This window comes from Balaenoptera borealis (assembly GCF_965194805.1).
Source record: "Balaenoptera borealis genome assembly, chromosome: 7".
In the NCBI taxonomy this organism is placed as follows: Eukaryota; Metazoa; Chordata; class Mammalia; order Artiodactyla; family Balaenopteridae; genus Balaenoptera; species Balaenoptera borealis.
The window spans coordinates 67,806,194-67,826,220 of NC_138864.1; the positions used below are offsets into that span (position 1 = coordinate 67,806,194).

Sequence of the window (20,027 nt, forward strand, 5' to 3'; positions counted from 1 at the left end):
TTTTAGGCTGTGTCACAATTTCCTAGATTGGATCTCGGAACAGAAAAAAAGGACATTAGTAGAAAAGCTGGTGAAATCTGAATAACATCTGTTGTTTAGTTAATAGGATTGTATCAGTGTTAATTTCATGTTTTTAACAGATGTACCATGTTATGTAAGATGTTAACATTAGGGGAAGGAGAGTGAAGAGTATATGGGGAAGTCAGCTTAAAAGAACCGTAGGAAAACAGTAAGGCAAATATTATCCCCTTACCACCCTGCGTGTTTCCAGACTTCTCCCCACTATGGTCAGTTTGTGAATGCCTTGGGAGGAGAGGAGTTCTACCACTCGACTGAGAAAAATACTAGGATGGTAAGTCTGCTGTAAAATCATGATATACAGTACTGTCATTTAGGTCCTTTGGAAGTAAAGAATGGATATTGTGGCATCTTCTCACTTGCCTGGAATTTTCAGAGGTGTTTTCTTACATGAAAGAGTTAATCCCGCTATTGGTGTTTTCTTACTGACAAATTTTAACCAAATAGTTTGAGTGGTTCAGAGATTCTCTTTTACTTTCATAGGTGCAAACACAAGTTCGCCTTGCCAAAAAAAGCTTTGACAAATTGAAGATGGATGTGTGTCAAAAAGTGGATCTTCTGGGAGCGAGCAGATGCAATCTCTTGTCTCATATGCTAGCAACATACCAGGTAACAAAGTGATGTTTGTTGCAGCGGACCAAGAATTTTGCAAGGTTTAGATAACAGAAAAATGGTATTTGAGCCCAAAGTATGGTTTGGGCATAATGAAGTTCAGATTGCCTTTCTCATAATTTACTTCCCACATCTCTCTTTTTTAGCATCCTACAGTTAATCAAACCGAATGTCAGCTATTCCCTGTATATACACTGTAGTTCCCCACTTCCCTGCATCTATTTAGGTGGTTCCCCCTGCCTGCGTGCTCTCCCTCTCCACTTGTGCCTTTCCAAATTCCACTCTGAGGTACCAGACAGAGTGTCCCCTCCTTCAGTAAGCCTCCTCTGAACTCCCTTAGCATTGTTGCTGTGATTCTCACGGCATGGTCACTTCCTCATCAGGTTGCCATAATTTAATGAACTTGCTTTTGTCTCCTCGTTGCCTCTCAGTTCCTTCAGAATGGCACTCGCATCCATCAACAGTACTATTGAGCACCAACTGAGGGTGGGAGGCAAACTCTGGATGTTGTAAAGAATATACAGTGGATAAAACCAGATTTCCTGTCCTCAAGGAACTTAAAATTTAGAAAGGAAGTCAGAGACAGTAACGTCTGACTGTATTTTCTCTACCTCAAGGGCAGAACAGGGTATGCTAAGTGAAATGAGATCTACAAAATCCAATGGAGGCTTGAAGAGGGTGAAATGGAATCAGCTGAGGGAATCACAAAAGTCCATTGTTAATGACTAGCCCTGGGTTTTGGAGGATGGATCAGATGGGACAAGTACAAAGAGAATGGAGAGGAGAATGTCCCAGGTGGCACAGCAGCATGAACTGTAGGGGGACAGGGAGCCTTTAAGTTTGGCAGAAATACAGGGTGTAAGTAGGGGCACAGTAGGAAACAAGGCTGCAGACATAAGTCAAAATCGTGTTTTAGAAAACCTTGAGGGAGACTTCCCTGGTGGTCCAGTGGTTAAGGCTCTGCGCTCCCAATGCAGGGGGCCCAGGTTCGATCCCTGGTCAGGGAACTAGATCCCACATGCCGCAACTAAGAGTTCACATGCCGCAACTAAGACCCAGCGCAACCAAATAAATAAATAAATATTTTTAAAAAACCAAACAAACCTTGAAAGGCACAGATGGGCACACTTCTCTAGGACCCCTGATTAGATCTGGGCATTTAAAATGCTAATAGCTTTACTGTCTTTCTTTACAGACCACTCTGCTCCATTTTTGGGAGAAAACTTCTCACACTATGGCAGCCATCCATGAGAGCTTCAAAGGTTATCAGCCATACGAATTCACTACGTTAAAGGTATGAAAGCTAGAGAGGCCATTAGAAAATCTTATAAAAAGTAAAGATTTGTTTCTATCACCAGCAATGTCTGTTGAAGCAAGCATCAGTATTATAACAGACTCTAAATGTCAAAGAGAGAATTATGCCCCCTAGTAGAGTCTTTTTTACCACATCAGTATTCAATACAACAATAAGCCACAGCCATCCAAAAACACAGGTTGAACCTTGGTACTTGTTACTGGGAGATGAATTGTGGTGAACTTGAGCCTAATGATTGGCCCTGCTCCTTTAAAATACTTGTTTGACGTTGCTAAAGAGAAAGTTGTGCAAGTCTAGTATACTTTATTACTTTTTACTTATTAAATTAAAATATACTCACTTAAGAAGGCATTTTCCTTTCTTCCCTTACTTTTAACAAATATCATTTTATTCTGTGAGTACCATCCAATATAGAATATGATTTTTTCCTCACACTACAGTCATATTTTCTAATTGAAGAAGCAACATTAAACTCAATGATTTCTCAACCCAAAAGGAATACATGCAAAATGTCAGGTTCTCAGTATTACAGCTGAAGGTGGAATCATTTTGCTCTGTAATGGTTGCTGAGGGTGAATACATATCGAGATACGGAAGTGATTTGGGTTCTAAAAGGATTTTCAGAATGGTGACAGAACACTGGGTGCTTTGTTGCCAGGTCGTATCTTTGAAAGGAAAAGACCAGGAAAGAACTAGTTAAACTTCACCTTGAAATTACCTTCCTTGTAATTTTTCAGGCAGTTTGTAAGTAGGTCTCATCACTTTGCTTGACAAAACATTAAGAAGATTTTTCTTTTTTCTTTTGCCTTAAAACAACTCTTTGATTTTGAGATGTTTATAATGTCACTGCATCTACAAAAGTACTAAGACAGAAACACTTTAAGACCATGGCCCTTTAATTGGAGGTCCCAAGAGGAACGCAAGACAGTCCACTCACCTTGTGATGTACCTCACCTGACCCCAGACAGATCCCCTGGCCATCGAGTTTGTTTTTCCTCATCCCCTTGTCAGCTGGTCACTTACTCTTTCATTGGTGCTTGCTGACATGCCGCATAGTAAACACAGTTGAACTATAGGCACTTGAGGGGACAGACCTTTTATTTTTTGTGCATCATCCTTGGTCCAGCCAGATGTTCTGCACACAGCAAACCCGCAGCCTTCCTTATCACACTGGCTATGTTACAGCTGTTGGTAAGGACTGCGAGCCTTCTCTGTGATTTACTGCTGCTTTCGGCGCCTTAGGAAGCAGCTATCCCGACCAAGGCAGATTGATTAAAATTATTATAACTCACACTACTCACATTTCTTACACAGGCCTGAGCAGAATCCCATGGATTAATCTTTGGTAAGGCAGCAAGTTTTAGGTTTTAGGGCATAAATGTGTGTCAGAGTTTATATTATAATAAATACAAAGGTTATCAGTCATTTGAAAGACAACTGTACATAACACAAGTTGGCCAGATGGAAGATGAGATAATGCCTATCCCAGATACAGTTTTAAAGAGGTTCAGATTTGAGTTAATTGCATATAAAGTACAATATAAAATCATGAAATTGAAGTTGTGCCACAAGCATAGAAGAATCCTATGTGTATCCCTGGCCTTCTGTGCTGAGGAAAATATGACTCCTTAAATTTTGCTGTGATATTTTTCCTGCAGAGAGGACCAAGCTGATTATGCTAGAGGATTTCTGGGCAGAGAATTTAGTGAAAGTTTGATGGCAGTGCTTCAGATATAATTCCAAATATTTGGGGCAGATGATTACCCATTGCCTTTTACATCCCCCAAGCCTTCCTTAAATTATGGTTTAACTAACAGTTTATAGTTCAATTGTAAGATAAATTCGGTAGGAGTCATACATCTGTTAAGGTGTAATAAGATTATAATAATGTTAAGAATATTAAGTGTCCAAAAGTCAACCAAATAAACTATGCTTTTATTATCTCTTTAGAATGCTATTCATCTAGGCTTTCAATGATGACATGTTATATTAGAATCTGAAGCTAGTAGCTAATTACTTTCTTTATATGGACTCAAACCCGTGTCATAGAACAGTTATTACCCGGCCCATTACTGCACAGATGGAGGCACGTTGCATATCATATTGTATGCCACAAACTATGAGAATGAAAACCATGAATACCTTATGTATCACAGTCAAGCATGGACTATAAACTTACTTACCAACCCTCTTGCACTAATAATGTTTTAAAAATACAAGTCTTTTATATAAAAGATTTTGGCTTGATCAAATCATCTTTCAATACATGTAGGTATACATATGTGTACACACATATGTATGTATATGAATGGCCCTGTATATCAATAATGAATATTTTGAAATTTAATTAAATATTTTCATGATTTACTTGTTCTTTGGATCTACCTAAGCAAATAGCCCCTTAAATGCCTTTTGGGATGCCGGCTGGAAAGAAAACATTGTCTTTGGGGAGGTGTGCCAAGCTCTGTTAATGAAAAGCAACCCATTTGCTTTCTTTGCTGCGGGGCGTAGTCTGAGTGTGTTGATAATTGTGCTATTGCAGCTGTATTTCCTGACTGTTAGTTTTATGCTTGATGAAGGATGATAATTAATGTGTTAAACACTCAGTGCATCCTGTTTGGAGGGAAGAGTCTTTTGCTGCAGAATTACAGAGGTGTAACTCGTGTCCCAGAAGTTCGTTTTATTTCTAATGAGACTTTCTCTAGAAAATATGTGTAATTCTTTCTTGTATAATATTTTTATTATAAAAGTGAATTGAGTCTTCACCTCACACAACTTGAAATTTTTCCAAGTGACTATTTTGACATTTTAGGAATATTTTGTGGTACTATTTTATGTGACAACAGCTATTACATTTTTACTCAGGCCTGATTATATTGATTCTACGTTTATTGACATATTCCTTCATCATTCTGATTTCATGATAAATACATTTTTGTAGCATTTTAACTTTATGGAAAATTTAGCCTTGAAATTTAAAGTTAACAAAAAAATTGTTAATCTAATAATTGTAACAGCTCAAGTTGAAAGGTGAAAGACTACCTTTTGACTGGTTTCCCATAAAAGAAGCAATTCCCTAATCTCATATTTTCAAGCAATAAATATTTATTGGTTCATTACAATGCTACTAAACATATATATTTTGCATGAATTATCATTAGTGTGTTAATTTTATACTGATTCCACATCCTCCGGGAATGTCTTTTACATGGTAGAAATGATCAAGTCATGGGGATGGGACTGGAATGTGACTAGCCCTATCTTGAAAGCTTTTTTAGAGAAAGTAATTTAGACTAAGAGTTTAAAACATTTTTTTTTTTTTGGAAAAAAACTAAAAGAAATGCTGTCTATAGGAAAGCAGTACCTGTCTTAAATTACCAGCCTTCAGGTGTGGTCATGTTTGCTTCATCCTTTCAGGATGTCACTTACTTACACATTTCCCCACATATCCAGAACAGGCATCAGGAAAAAAAAATTTTTTTAAGGAAAAAAAAAAAAAAATAGCCCTCAGGAGTCAAGTGGCTTTTCATTGGAAAAATCTAAACTTCTGTTTGTATCAGTGGCCTTTTCTCCCCTATCTGGCGTGCTGGCACATGCGCTGAGTTGGATGTCTTTATAGAGGAGTGAGCATTGGGCCCTTTGAAGACGTGGACACACTCCCTGGGGGCTGGTTGACGGGAAGGCATGTCCTTCTGCACTGGTATTTGTGAAGAGATGAGGACCTATATTGAATGGCAATGGTCAGTAGCAGAGTGTAGTCCTGTGATGTGCCCCACTGCAGTGTTTTGGGGAGGAAAGCTGGTTTTTGACTCTGGTTATGGGATAAAGCAAAGCATGTGGGAGCACAAGCCCTGGAGCCAGCCAGATCTGGCTCTAAGTCTAGCTCTGTCACTGCCCAGCCGTGTGGTGGTGGTGGTTGTGAGGGTGGCAGCCTTGGTGGTGGCACCAGGAGCTCCATGGGGGGGTGGTAGGGATGGACTTATTAAACATTCCGTAGTGGGTCCAGAAGACAGCCATTGGCAGTATCGATACAGAAGGGTTTGTTGCGGTTGTCAGGTTCCGGAGCCCAGCTTCAGTTACTTTCTTATGCACCATTTTCACCCTAGGTTATTAGTTTTGCACAGGCAAAGCTGTATGGCAGTGGAATAGGAGGTCTCACTAACCTTGCCCTGGGAAACCCAACCTCCTCCCTCCCTACTTCCCCAGATGCTCTGGCAGCCCTTCTGCCCTGCAGACCCTGGTCTGGGCTCAGGTCATTCCCACCAGGGATAGGAGAGGGCAGGGCCGGCCTGCACCCCAGAAAAGCAGGAGGGTGTCCCACCCCTGTATCAGGGCTAATTCTAAAAAATGCACTTTGGCTTTGCAACTGGCTCTTGGTCTGTGCCAAGATTTTAACTCTAAGGAAACCTGAATTTGAAAACCTAACTGGGCATGTTCAAAAATAACCATTGAAATGGATATGCCAATGTTCCCTCCTCTCTCTCCTGGGGTCTAGGACTTAGCACTGTTATATGCAACATCATTCTACAGACTCAAATGCTTTTAGCTCTCACAGTTCAAAAAACATCTTTTTCTAAATTTTGTTTTTCTCAAATTCGTATGCCTCACAGCCTTCTTCCACCCACCCCATTTCTCAGTTAATCACTTGAACATTTACCGACAAGCCACATGGCTCTGTAGTTACTTGCTTTGAAAATAAAGCCATAATAGTTTTTATGAAAATTGGGTAAATATCCCTGCAATGCAGTTTTAGTTGCCAGTCCCAACATGGCAATTACTCATGGTGAACATCCAGAATATCCTTTTAGACTTTCAAGTTTTTTTCTCAGTGTCTTTACTTTACACAGCATTTAGCAGAATGATGTTTTTCCCCAAGCTGCTCCAGGCCAGATCATTGCCAACAGCAAATTGGGATGCATGCAGGTCACTGGGAGAGGAGGGGTAGAGAGACTGACCATGGCTACCACTGAAATCTGAGGTATTTCAGGTTGGATGGGGACAAACCCAAGCATGGCTGGTCATCCATTCATCCTTGATGACTGACATTGGTTCTTCAGGGCAGCTGGTAGCCCAGGCCCTGTTCACAACAGTTAAGATGCTTCTCCCCTCACCACCTCTTCTTATTTTCTACCTCTTCCTTGAGGGAAAAGGAAAAAAATATTATCATTGTATGTGTAGTTACTTTATGCCAGGCGCTCTGCTAAGGGTGAAGTGCAATAATGTCTAAAAGAATTTGTCATGGTACATGTAACTCTAATGTACCAAGGTTGGGTCTTATAATGAATAATACGTCAGGTTCAGCATTGACGTATAGAAAGTGCATATATTTTAGTTAATCCTCAAAATAGCCTTGGGGAAGTGGGCATACTTGTTCTTGTTTCCATGTTTCAAATGAGGAAACTGAAGCTCAGAAAGGTCTAGTAATTTGCCCAAGGCCACATGCCCAGTACATGGTAGATCTGGAAATAGGGATGCTTATGCTTCTTTCACTCTGCCTTGTGGCACTTCTTTCAGGTGGCGGTCTGGCCGTGAGGCAGGAGGGTAGAGAAAGCAGAATAGCCACCTTTAAAAAGTAAAGCTATAAATTTTCGATTAAAAATAGCACTTTAAAGTATTTGCTTGAAGGCGAAAAGCATCTTTTATATGTCAGTCCTCGGATACCATGACCCTTCCTTTAGAATTTGAAATGAAGTCCTCTCCATCTCCTTGGCACTTCATATGAAAGGGGAATTCAGTAAATATTCTTGGCCTGGCTATTCAATACAGTTTGTTAACTAGTTGTAGAATTGTAAAGGCCTGGATTTAAATATTGCTTCTACTTGTTAATGGTTGAATGGCCTTAAGCAAATTACTTCACCTCCCCTGATCTCCATGTCCATGTCAGGAAATCAGAAAGACAGCGTTTATCTGGGTTTTGAGAGATGTATGAAACATGGAATGCGGTACCTAACACAAAATGAGCCTTTAAGACATCTAATTCCTTTTAGATCTTTAAAAGTAGTTGATAAGAAAGCACGTTTTGAGTGCTTACTATGAGCTTGGTACTCTGCAAAGGCATTATCTCAGTTAATCCTCACAATGTCCCAAGAATGGTTTACTTGTCTCCTTTGTTCTGATGGGTAAACAGAGGCTCCCCAGGGGTGAAGACCCTTTTCCATGGTACAACACTACGTGAACTATTTCCAAAGTCCATCTCTTTCTAGTACACTATGATGCCTTCCCAGTACTAATTTTCCATCTTTTTTTTTTTTTTTTTTTTTGGTTGTGCCGGGTCTTAGTTGTGGCATGCGAATTCTTCGTTGCGGCATGCATGTAGGATCTAGTTCCCTGACCAGGGATCGAAGCCGCATCCCCTGCATTGGGAGTCGAATTCTTAACCACTGTGCCACCAGGGAAGTCCCCATCTTATTTTAAAGAATAGATTGTGTTTATTTTTCTCTAGTTTTACTGTTTAACTTTTTTGTTCTACAGTAGAATTCAAGAGTACCTTCTGGTCCTAGATTAATTTGTGTTCCTTGTACAGTGCCTTTATAAATTTATAGCTGCATGGGTGGGGAGGACATGTGAGCTAAATGTCCATAAATTATGTGGCTCATACACATCATCATGGCCTCTGCTTTTTATTCCTCACGTGCTACTAATTATACAATCACAAATGTACACAAACCCAACTGAGTTCAGCATCTTTTAACCATGCCGTGCTATTTTGAGCACTTTTATTTCCTTTTATAAACAATTATTTGGCACCTTTATATACATATCGTGTAATTAATGGGAAGTAGCCTAAGAAAATTAAAAGTAATAAAGATTAGAGGAAATGTTACCCAGTTGTCAAAGTTAAACATTAAATTTAGGTCGTTAGATGAGGGCTGATTGCTGTCCTTTTGCCTGTGAAATTTGTTTTGCTGAGTAGTTTTGCTTTCATTCAGATGAATGTTGCTGTTGCTTTTATTTTCCTAATACAGGAAGTAGTAACTCCCTTTATTATATTAAGCTGTTTCCTTTCTAAGACACTTTTGCAAGCTCGGTCTGTAAGTTTCCTCTGCCACGCTAATCTTACATATTGTGTGTGTGCTTCCTGAAACCATTTAAGCATTGATGGAAACTATTAGCATGTCAGTGCAGCCTTAACAGAGAAAGGTTACTTGGTCTAAAAACATTCCCTCCTTCACAGAGAACCTTTCAGTCTTATATGATGTTGTATTGCTTCTAATTCATAGTGATTTTCACAAGCAATTTTAACGAAGGACCTAGAGGGTTTGGGGTTTAGAAACAGAATGCTTTGACGTTTTATTTCTGGACATGGATTTGAACATGGCTTCCATCAGCCAGTGATTCAAACTACTTCCATCTGACGGCTGCCTTGTCTGCACAGTCAGCCAGGCCTCTTAGATTCATTTTGCCTGAGCAGATGTTCACGTCACACAGAAGATGCTGTCACCTCTGACTTTTAAGGATGCTACAGGGTTAAGCGTTTTCAGCTGAGTTTTGGACTTTAATCTGAAGAATTCACCTCCGCCCCCCTGCCCCCAGTTGGGCCTTTATAATCAAACCTTGGAAAACATCGTGATTCACCATGTAGAATATCCTGTATCTGACAGTCACACCCAGGAACTAATTTTGAAGGAGGAAAGCAGACATGATTTGTCCTCCATAATGTTTCAGAGTTCCTCTAAGCCTCTTTATATCTTCAATGTGTACCATCTTTTGTAAGAAACAAGTTCCATATGTGGTGTTGCAGGTTTTTTTCCCTTGCTCTGTAGAGGAACATATAGCTTAGTTTGATCTAAAACTCTCTCTTGCTTCAACAGACGCCTTCTGAAAATGTTCTAAAATTGATTGTGGTAATGATCACACAACTATGACTATATTGAAAACCATTGAATTGTACACTTTAAATGAGTGAATTCTGTGGTATATGAATTATATCTCAGTAAAGATACACACACACCCACACACACACACACACACGAGTCCCCTTAGTTCAAAATTCTAATATTTAATAAATAAGCCCATACTGTGCTCAGTATTAATTTTGCTTATGATTTTATAAGCCTTTTCATATTATTCCCCTAGCCTTTGAATTTCCTAGCTAAAGAGCTCTAATTTTTGCAGTTTAACCTTATGTACACTAATTTATCAACCAACAGGTGCATACACAGCACCTCTCTTGAGTGGCAACAACAACATTGTTTTAAGGACAATGGTAATAGTAGGAAGGAAGGAGTGATTGTCACAGGAATTATTAATAATAAAGTAGCAATTGGAACTGCAGCCATTCTGTTGGTGAAGCACAATAGTGACTTAACTGTGATGGTGGTGACAGGGGGCCAACAATTGAGTGCCTGCTAATGGCCCAACAGGGGCAGGGGTTGAAAAGAAGGAATGAGTGGTTTACATTACAAAGGGGTTGTCTGAGAGCTGCTGGAGTGTGGTTCTGAGGGGAGGTCAGGCTAGAGACAGAAGGGATGAGAACCATGGAGCTGTCAAGGGCATCTCAGGGGCTTAGGCGAGTGCTGTGGCAGCTAGACATGGCCGGCTGAGAGCAGCTGTCCTGGCCCTGCCAGTGCTGATTGATACAAAGGAAAAGCAGAGAGAAGATAACTGAGCAAACCAGGAGGCCTGAGCAAAGCGTCACAGAATCTAAAAGCAAGACTTGAAGCCATCGGAGCCTTTTCTGGCAGTTCTCCTGGCTTCACTTTGACCAGGGTTGGACCACTCTTTAGAGAATAAAACTGCTGGAAGTGGGGTGTGTGTGTGTGTGCGCGCGTGTGTGTATGAGTGTGTGGGTGAATACAGTGCCGTGATTGGCAGCTCAATTGAAAAGAGTAAGTCCTTGACATCTGTTGAACTCCTCCTTGTGGTTGCACGTTTCCAAAATGCGCGCGCACACACACACACACACACACACACACACACACATATATATAAAGAACACCAAGACTATGGTCCATATTCCAATTGCTTCATTTGTTCCAATGCTGTCCTTCATAGCATTTCCCCCTCCAGCCAAGGATCATAGAGTCTGTTTAGTTGTCATGCAGTAGAGAGACAGAAAGAGCAAAAGAGTATAAGGAAACTAATGGGGGCAAAATGTGAAGTATTGAGGAATGTGGGTAAAGGAACATTCTCCCTGTGTGACCCCTGTTGACCTCTTTATCCCAGTCTCATGAGACTTGTCCTGTTACCCACTACTCTACAGCCGAAACAAGCCAAGCTGTTCCCACTGCTAGGCCTTTGCACCTGGGGCCCGTGTTTCTCCTGAGCTGCATGTGGATGGCTCCTTCCTGCCATTTAGCTCTTAGTTGAAATATCACCTCTAAGAGAGGACATTCCTGCTACCTGCTACCTATGACCCAGTCACTTTCTATCCCCCTATATCAGTTCTCTGCCTGGATCCATCACTAGCTGATAATTTTGTCTGTCTTGTGCACCATGTATCCCCAGCACCCAAAACAGCCCCTGGCCTTGGTATGTGCTCAAACACTATTCGCTGACTGAGTGTACTAATCTAAATGTCCAGAAATAAGGAATCATTAAAAACGATGGCAATACCTTATGGATGTGGTTTAAGCAAGAAAATGCTTCAGAATCCTAATCAGAGGACATATATTCAAAGAGAACATTTAGCCCTACCTTAGAATATTGGCAAATGAGTACACATTTATATTTTTTAATTCAATATTAAATGTTTAAGATATATCAAATCTTTTTTAAATTCTGCACTCAAATTGTTTTGATTATGAAATATCTACATAAATTAAATTGGTTAAGAGGGCATCTATGCTCTATAAAAATATCTACTATACAAACAAGGATTCCAATTGTATAAGTCGTATGAGTATGAAGAAAAACAGAAAGGAAATATTATAAAAATAATAACTATAGAAATGGAATTATGAGTAATTTTTCCTTTTTTACTTCCCAAACATTCTACATGTGGTTTTATTACTTTTCTAATTTAAAAAATATTTTTAAGAGGCAAAACATAATACAAGATATGTATAATGAAATACTAATAAAACTGTAAGTGCAGTTTGGAGATGGAAGGACGTTCTTGAATTTGGCATGCTCAGTGAATGACGCTTTATGGAAAATGGTAGTAACTGGTCTGGACTTTGCAGAGACTGATAGGACTTTGAGGCTAGACAGATAAGTAGAGAGAGCTTTTTAGGTTAAAGCAGCAGAATGAGCAAAGATAGGAAGCGAGCAACTAGCACACAGGAGACCATGAGGAGAGAAGCCTAATTGAACGGAAGGACATGTGAGGTTAGTGGGAAAGCACCTGGAAGAGTAGGATAGGGTCACATTTTAGAAGATCTTTTAAATTGGTCAGAGAAGTTTAGACTAGAAATGGAAGGAAATAGGAAACTACAGTGGGTTCTTGAGAAAAAGGGTAACGTGATGTCCTGGGTGTTATAGGAAAATTATTCTAGCAGGAGGAGTGACACCAGTGTCCATCTGGTGTCCATGGCAGACACCAAAACCAATCACAGCTCCACTCCGCCAAGACTCAGCCTTCAGACCATCTTCACCCAGCCCTCCGGTCAGCCATCAATAATCAGTCCGAGCTGGCATATGAAACGTTATTGCCTCCTCTGTGTGTGTGTCATACTAGAAAAGTGAAGGATGGGAAGGAGGGAGACGGGAACAGAGAGGTGAAGACCCAAAGGATGAGGACTTGGATTTTAATAGTTCTGAGAATATAAGCAGGATAAATATCTTGAGATATTTCTTTTTTGTTTGTATTATAATTAGGCCAGAAATAGAGATCTTTTTGTATAACTCATTATTCAGTTGTTACAGGAATGTTTTGCTTTTTCAGGCTTTGTCACTGGTGTACAGTCCCTTGGCACTTGCTTTTTAAAAAACAAAAACAAAGACAAAAACCTTTCCTTAAATATTTAATAAACTTTAAGAACAGTCACTCAAAGAAATTATGTGCCAAAAAAAGACTCTCATCCGTTTTTAACCTACAAAGATTTGGATGCACCTGCTCTGTCCACTCGTGGGAGTTAACTTGTCAGAATATGTTAAGCCACTATTTTGGGTTTGAAAAAAAAAAGGGTTTGTTTCCTCTTGTTTTTAAAAAATAAGCTGTTTTAGATTGCAAAATAGCAAACAAAATTAAAAATAAAATTGTCTCATCTTTGGGGGAGAGAAAGCTTCTCTCTGTCAGTGTGTGGGCTGCAAGCAGAACAGAATGTTTATCTTAGCTGCATGTTAAAGATGGAACATAAAGTTAGCAATAGCCAAAAGGCCTTCTTTTGAATAACTTATCATAAAAGGGAAAACATAAATCTAGTGGCAAAACAAGTCTCCTTTATAAGCTAGTATTTCTTGGATAGGTCTGAGAACATCCATAATTTCATTTCTGTCAACTTGTTTGGTTCAAGGTTACCTCCCCAAACCTCTAATTCAGGGTTTGATTACTGGGACCAGTGGCAGTTGAGTTTTTAATTGATCTTTCATTTTCTTTTGTTTTCTTTCCTATTATCCTGATCAAGAGCTTACAAGACCCTATGAAAAAGCTGGTTGAGAAAGAAGAAAGGAAGAGGATCGCCCAGCAGGAAAGTGCAGAGGCCTCAGTGGAGGAGCCAAGTCAGTAAGTCACGGCTCCTTCTCTTGGCAAACCTTTCCTCCCACAGGTAAGGCCACCGCCATCCTCGCTGACCGAGTCTGCTGGGGTTTCTGACACAGGGTGATTGCTTTACGTCCTCACTTCTCTGAGTAGATGTACTAAAATTGAGGCCAAACTCCTCCCCTCACATATTCCTGCTAGGCCGGGACTCACTTATCCCAAGAAGAGACCCCTTTCTGGGGTCTTAGGAAGGGCAACTTGCGAGGAGTTGACTGGGGCAAGAGAGGGCAAAGGTCCCCAGTGCTCCCTGGCCTCAGCCCCAGCTTCCTGCTCTCTGGGATTTCTGCACCCCATCTATTCCTTTTGTCACCATCAGTTACAAGATCCTGTCCTAGATAGGAAATCCCTGGCTTTTCTCTCATAGAAGGAAATAACTTATTAGCTTACCTCACAACACATGTAGTACTCAGGTGTTATGATACACAACTGTTGGGTCTTGACATTTTGTTTCTACATGCAGACTTTCTGTTTTCTCCTCTGTGAAGCGGAGAGCAGCTTTGAGCGCAGGAAGTGACTCTCCATCGTCATTTCTTGCCTCTTTGCAGAGAAGGCTCCTCCAGTCATTTTTAAACACTGAGATGAACTTTTCAACGTATATGCTGCATGATTCCTCATCTCATACAGCAAGGAGGAGGTTTACATGTGAACCTATGTCTTTTTCTGTTGAGATGTCATAGCCCGTGGGAATGGGGTTAATCTTGAGCTGGCTAACCTAGGAAAGCAAAGTAGATTACCTTACCTCCATTTGCTCTTCCTTTTCCACACAAAAACGTTTAGATGACAATCTTGTGCTAAAACAGGTTTACATTTTTACTGTGTTTCTAAATCAGGTTTTAAATATATCTTTTTTGTCTGACGGAAGTATTTACCACCAAGAGTAGCCTTCTTTAATTTTAAAGCAAATACTAGAAAATTTCTTTAGTGCAGAACAAAGACAGTTTTTCACTGTAGGAACAGCTATAGAATGTGCTCTGAATCTAGTACAATTGACTATTTTAGGGAGAAGCAATTTAACCTATTCCTGGTAGTAATGGTGATGCTAGCTACCATTTAATGAGCACCTACTGTGTATGAAACACAATGCCGGGTGCTTTATTCATGTTATCTCAACTCATTCTCATGATGACCCTCCATGTAATTAATGTAGGCATTTCCCTGTTGTGTTAATGATAGAAGTGGGGCTCAGAGAGGTTAAGGGACTGCCTGTGGCCCCTTGTATAGTAAGAGGCAGAGCCTGGAGTGAGTTCTGGTGCCTTCTTTTCGCCGTATATGTTACTGCAATCAAAATAAAGCATTAACTTTTACTTAGAGAGGAACCACCGAAGATTAGTTTTGGGTGGTTAGTTTTAATTAATTTCATACTTCTTCATTATTTTTAGTACTTCCTTTTTTAAAGCTCAAAAAGTATAACCTAGTAACTAGTCTAAATGACAATGAAATTTAATAAGAATTTTGTTCAGAAATGGCAGGTAAGGTGAACCACTTTGCTAGGAGGGGGATTCAGAGGCACCAGCTGAATCTCAGGGTGGTGATGTATCTGCGCCATGATCTTACCCATGAATAATGAGAGTTCAGTAGGCGACAGTCTTGTGGATTTGAGAATGATCCTGCTTTCCGCCTTATGTAATTTAGCTACCCTCCTGAGGTATCCTCTCCTGTAACACCAGGAATCAGAATAAACACCTGCTTGTCCATCAGTTTGTTAACTATGTTTTTAAAGTGATAACTGTAAGTATCTATCTTTGTTATACATAACTGCCCACCTAGATATTTACAGAATATGTGCCTTGGCATGAAACTAAATTCAGATGTTAAGATACTACTAACCAGTTTTAGTACAGGGACAGAAGAAAGCCAGCACATTTATTTCTTCTTCCAAAAATGTATAGCATGTAAATGACTGTATGTTCATATTGTGTGTGTGTGTGTGTGTGTATGTACAGTAATAGATATTGTACAGAAAATCTGGCTCTATCGTAAGTATAACATTTTCAGAACAACATTACTAAACTTTGTTTTTTAATTTTAAGGTTAATTTCATTAGAGGATGAAAACCAGCACAAGGAATCCTCTAGTTTTAAGAGTAAGTTTCGATTTTTATTGAGAACTGCTTCTGAAATACTGCTGCACAACAGCCAGCTCGTTTTCTTTTTTGGTAAACTTCTTCTAGACCTTTTTTTCCAATTGAGAAAATTCTATATTAATTTGCTTCCTATCATTTAAGTTTTAAATTTTCAAGTATCAGTGCTGTTGACCCTATAGCATTATTGAGAGAGGTTGTATATTTTGAACTAGAAAACAGCATCATTAGTCATTTCAGCAGCAGCCTGTCAGGGCAGCATCACAATTGAGACTATTTCTTTTACAACAGGTGATAACATTTCTGCTGTTACCATTACGAGTTGTAACTGCCATCTGGGCTGTAGAGATGGTTGTAAAGAGATTACATGATGACATCAGGGGAGTTCGATTTTGGCTGTGTCATGGGGTGTGTATTGGTCATGGTTGGGAACAGATGGGAGAGCTCAGACACTGCTCTTCCAGGTGGTTCCTGGGCCTGCTCAGTACTGAGTGACACCAGATCCCTCTGGCGTACTGACCCTCGTGTGGTCGGAAGAGGGATCAGAGCACTGGGGGACCAGACAGTGTGCTGTGAAGGGCTTGTCAGCTACTCCTGCCTTCTGCTATTACAGCCCATTCGTTCACTGGTGGTTCTCGCATGAGGAGCACGGGGTAGGGTAAAGTGTGACAGAACTGAGGGTGGAAAGCTGAGCCTTTCATTGGGACTCAAATTCTTGGAGACGCAGGGGAAAGTTTTATAGGTGATAGGAAGAGAACTAAAATTACCCCAACCGCCTGTTCAGCCTGGCCCTCTTGGAACATATCTGCCTCTGCCCTTTGCTGGGGCAGCCTTTCCAGGAGACAGGAGGTGGCAGATTACACCCTGGAACTCCCCCTCTCTTCCATCTTTTCCCTTCACACTCTGTCTTCCTTCCATCTTCCTTCCTACTTTTCCAACCACATCACCTACTTTATTCTTCTCCCATTTACTGCTTCCTTTGCTTTTCCCCCATCTGTCTTTCAACAGGGAAAAAGAAAAAAACTGTCACCTTTTTGCCTCTACAGCTTGGCTTCCTGTCATCCCTTCATGCTTGTATGCCTTCACTTACTCATGTACTTGTTCATTTGTTCAGCGGATGTTAATTGAGAGCCACCTCTGTGGCGGGCACAGCACAGGGCTCTGGGCCCATGGTGGTAGACCCTTCCAGAATGGGGCTTACAGTCAAAAGGGGAAGCAGGTGGTAACCTGACAATTACACAAGTAACTGGGCAACTCCACCTTGGGTGAGGGCTGCAAGGGCGATGGGCCTGTGTGTTAGGGTGACTTCACCTGTCTGAGGGCATCGGGGAACTGGCTAAGTCAAGGCTACTGCAAGACCTGTCAAAGCAAAAGAAACAGCCTGGGCAAAGACCATGAGCCAGGGAGGACCAGGAGAAGGTCAGAGGAACAATGTCCTAGAGGTTGACGGAGGGAGTAAGTGGTAGAAGAAGCCAGAGAGGCAGGCTGGCCATGTAAGAGTCTCTGACTGTATTGATCCACACCCTCCAGCCTCAGGATCATGCAGGGCCGACAGCACGAATCCTGTGGGAATCTAAGTAATTGAATAGAAAAATTTTAGTTTTGTGGGAAAAATGTAAACTCCAGTTGATTCTATTGAAATTATCAATATAAATCATATATTTATACAACATGCGACAATACAGGGGGATCAAATTTTCTCTTTGTGCCATATGTTCACTTGCTTGTGGTAGCTGCATAATATTTTGAGATCATAAATGTTGATTTCCTTATTTTATATATACACAGAATGGAATCCATTATAATGAAGTGCCATCTGTCTTTTATTCTGGGACCTGTAGAAAGTCTAATGTACATATGAGCAAACCAAGTTTTAAGGCTGTTATATTGTGCGTACACACACACGCACACTTTATCAGGTAGAAGGTACAAAGAGTCCCCATATATGCCCTGCCCCCACACATGCATAGCCACCCCCACTAGCAACATCCCCCACCAGGGTAAACAATCAATGAACCAACACTGACATATCATTATCACTCAAATTCCATAGTTTCCATTAGATGTTGTACAGTCTGTAGGTTTTCACAAATGTTTAACGCCATGTATCTACCACATGCAGAGTAGTTTCACTGTCCTAAAAATCCCCCGTTGCTTCACCTATTCACCTTTCCCTCCCACAAACTCCTAGCAACCACTGATCTTCTTATTGTCTCCATAGTTTTGCTTTTTCCAGAATGTCATATAGTTGGAATCACGCTGAATTTAGCCTTTACAGGTTGGCTTCTTTCACCCGTAATCTGCCCTTTTATTTTAGCCAGGCCCACGTGGCTGAGGTTCCTTAGCGCACCGTCAGTCGATCTTCCAGTACATAAGTCACACATTTGTCTGTAGAAGGAGAATTGTTGATCAGTGTCATATAGTTTTCTACCAAACAAAATAAGGATTCAGGGCTGTTAACTCAGCATTCATTGAGAGCCAGCAGCTTGAGTAAAATATCATCTGAGGACCCCTGCTTCTGCATGAGTGAGTTTGTGGATACCATTTCTTCCTGAAGCCATGTATTTACCTTAGCGTTAGTATATGAACACACACACCTTTCTGAATTGGTGATAACCAAATGCATGTGTTATATTTACAGCTGAAGATGGAAAAAGTGTTTTATCTGCCTTAGACAAAAGCTCTATACATAATGCATGCTCAGGTAATCTAGATTAAGAAAAACAACTCAATTTTAGTAATTTGACCAAACTCCTTACAAAATGAAAATGACTCAATTTTCTTTTCTTTCTTCTCCTCTAATGAACCTATAGATGAACTATTAGACATGAAACTCGAGGAAGGTGGTAAGATTTATGCATTTCTTTGGGGTTATAATTTGTTTAATATTTTAAATACTGTTGTTACATGCAGGAAAATGTAATTTTTATGTTTTGAATAGCTTTGCATTCCCAAGCAATTGTTTTTAGGTGACTGTCATTTGTCTTTATAAGTGACTTCAAATATGCTCAAGCACAAATAGTATGTGTAGATCTGTCATCTTTAGTGTAATTACATAATGTTCAAACTAAGCTTTTATGTCAGAGGTTGAATGCTGGAGGAGAAAAAAACCATGGCTTTCAGAATCAGACAGACCTGAATTTAAATATGGTTCTCCTATAAATGATCTCTGTGGCCTTAAGTAACTTGCTTCATACTTAAACTCTTTTAGCCTCAGTTGTTCTCATTTGTAAATTGGAGCCAGTAGCAACAGTCTTGCTGGGTTATTGCCAGGATTGGAGATCAAGTATGCAAAGGGTCTTTCATCGTCTCTGACACAGGGACACTCTCCAAACGGTAAGCAGAGATGGTAGGACTAGAAATGTTGCCTTGCTGGGACTTCCCTGGCAGTCCAGTGGTTAAGACTCTGCGCTTCCACTACAGGGGTCGCGGGTTTGATCCCTGGTTGGGGAACTAAGATCCCACGTGCTGTGCATAGTGTGGCCAAAAATAGATAAATTTTTTAAAATAAATAAATAGATTATAAATTATGAATTTAGGCAATTTTCAGAAAAAGAAAAATCTAATTAAAAAAAAAAAGAAAGAAAGAAATGTTGCCCTGCTGATGTACTGTGCTTATCTTCATTGAACCTTAGTTAAATGCACAGGGAAAGCTTGCCTGGCCAGGTCCCACACCCAAGTTCACCAGACCTAAAATCATTTACTAAATAGCCCCCAACAAGAGATTCCAGAACTATGGATTTGGATGAGACATGCCTAGTCTTAAGCGATCCCAAGAAATTGAGTGTGTTCAGCTTGGTCATAGCCTTTGCTTTCCATCCTACCCCTGAGATTCTCAGCCAAATTCTAGAGCATCCCTTGCCCTGGGCGGCTGGCATACCGTCTGCCCTGGTCTTACAGGTTTCTTACAGGACTAGAAGTGGGCCAAGATCATCCTGCCGGCCCCAGTTACCTAGGGCTGATGATTTTCTCTACTCAGTCTTTGCTTGATTTGGATTTAATTCCCAGAGTGTGAGAGGAGAAAGTCTGGAAAACAGAGGACATTGGTTAAAGTTTTTTCAAAATTGGAAAGGCATCACAACTCTAGCACTAAGTTTCCAAGGCTTTAAAAAAGTTTCCAAGGCTAAGGCATATAAACTTGAGGGCAGAAACCCACTTTCCTTATTAATTTTTCATTCCAGGCAACACACTGTGCAGTATTTCATGAATGTCCATGCGTATTTATCAGAATGTCTACGTATTTGTAAATACTGAAATCACACCAGGTTATGAAAGTAAAAAAGCAAATAATTAATGCAGAT

General features: G+C 40.3%; 1 protein-coding gene across 19 annotated transcripts in view; it reads left to right on the plus strand.

The window, feature by feature from the left end:
* Nucleotides 1–20,027, plus strand: part of ICA1 (islet cell autoantigen 1) — a 144,064-nt gene that overhangs the window by 102,538 nt on the left and 21,499 nt on the right. For 17 of the 19 annotated variants that reach the window (XM_082398425.1, XM_082398413.1, XM_082398407.1 and 14 more), the window contains 6 exons: nucleotides 562–687; nucleotides 1,886–1,984; nucleotides 13,513–13,610; nucleotides 15,677–15,729; nucleotides 18,368–18,430; nucleotides 18,540–18,572. In XM_082398425.1, the coding sequence (XP_082254551.1) occupies nucleotides 562–687; nucleotides 1,886–1,984; nucleotides 13,513–13,610; nucleotides 15,677–15,729; nucleotides 18,368–18,430; nucleotides 18,540–18,572 (472 nt within the window). The remainder of the gene's footprint in view (nucleotides 1–561; nucleotides 688–1,885; nucleotides 1,985–13,512; nucleotides 13,611–15,676; nucleotides 15,730–18,367; nucleotides 18,431–18,539; nucleotides 18,573–20,027) is intronic. The other 2 variants (XM_082398418.1, XM_082398414.1) reach the window with 1 other exon arrangement.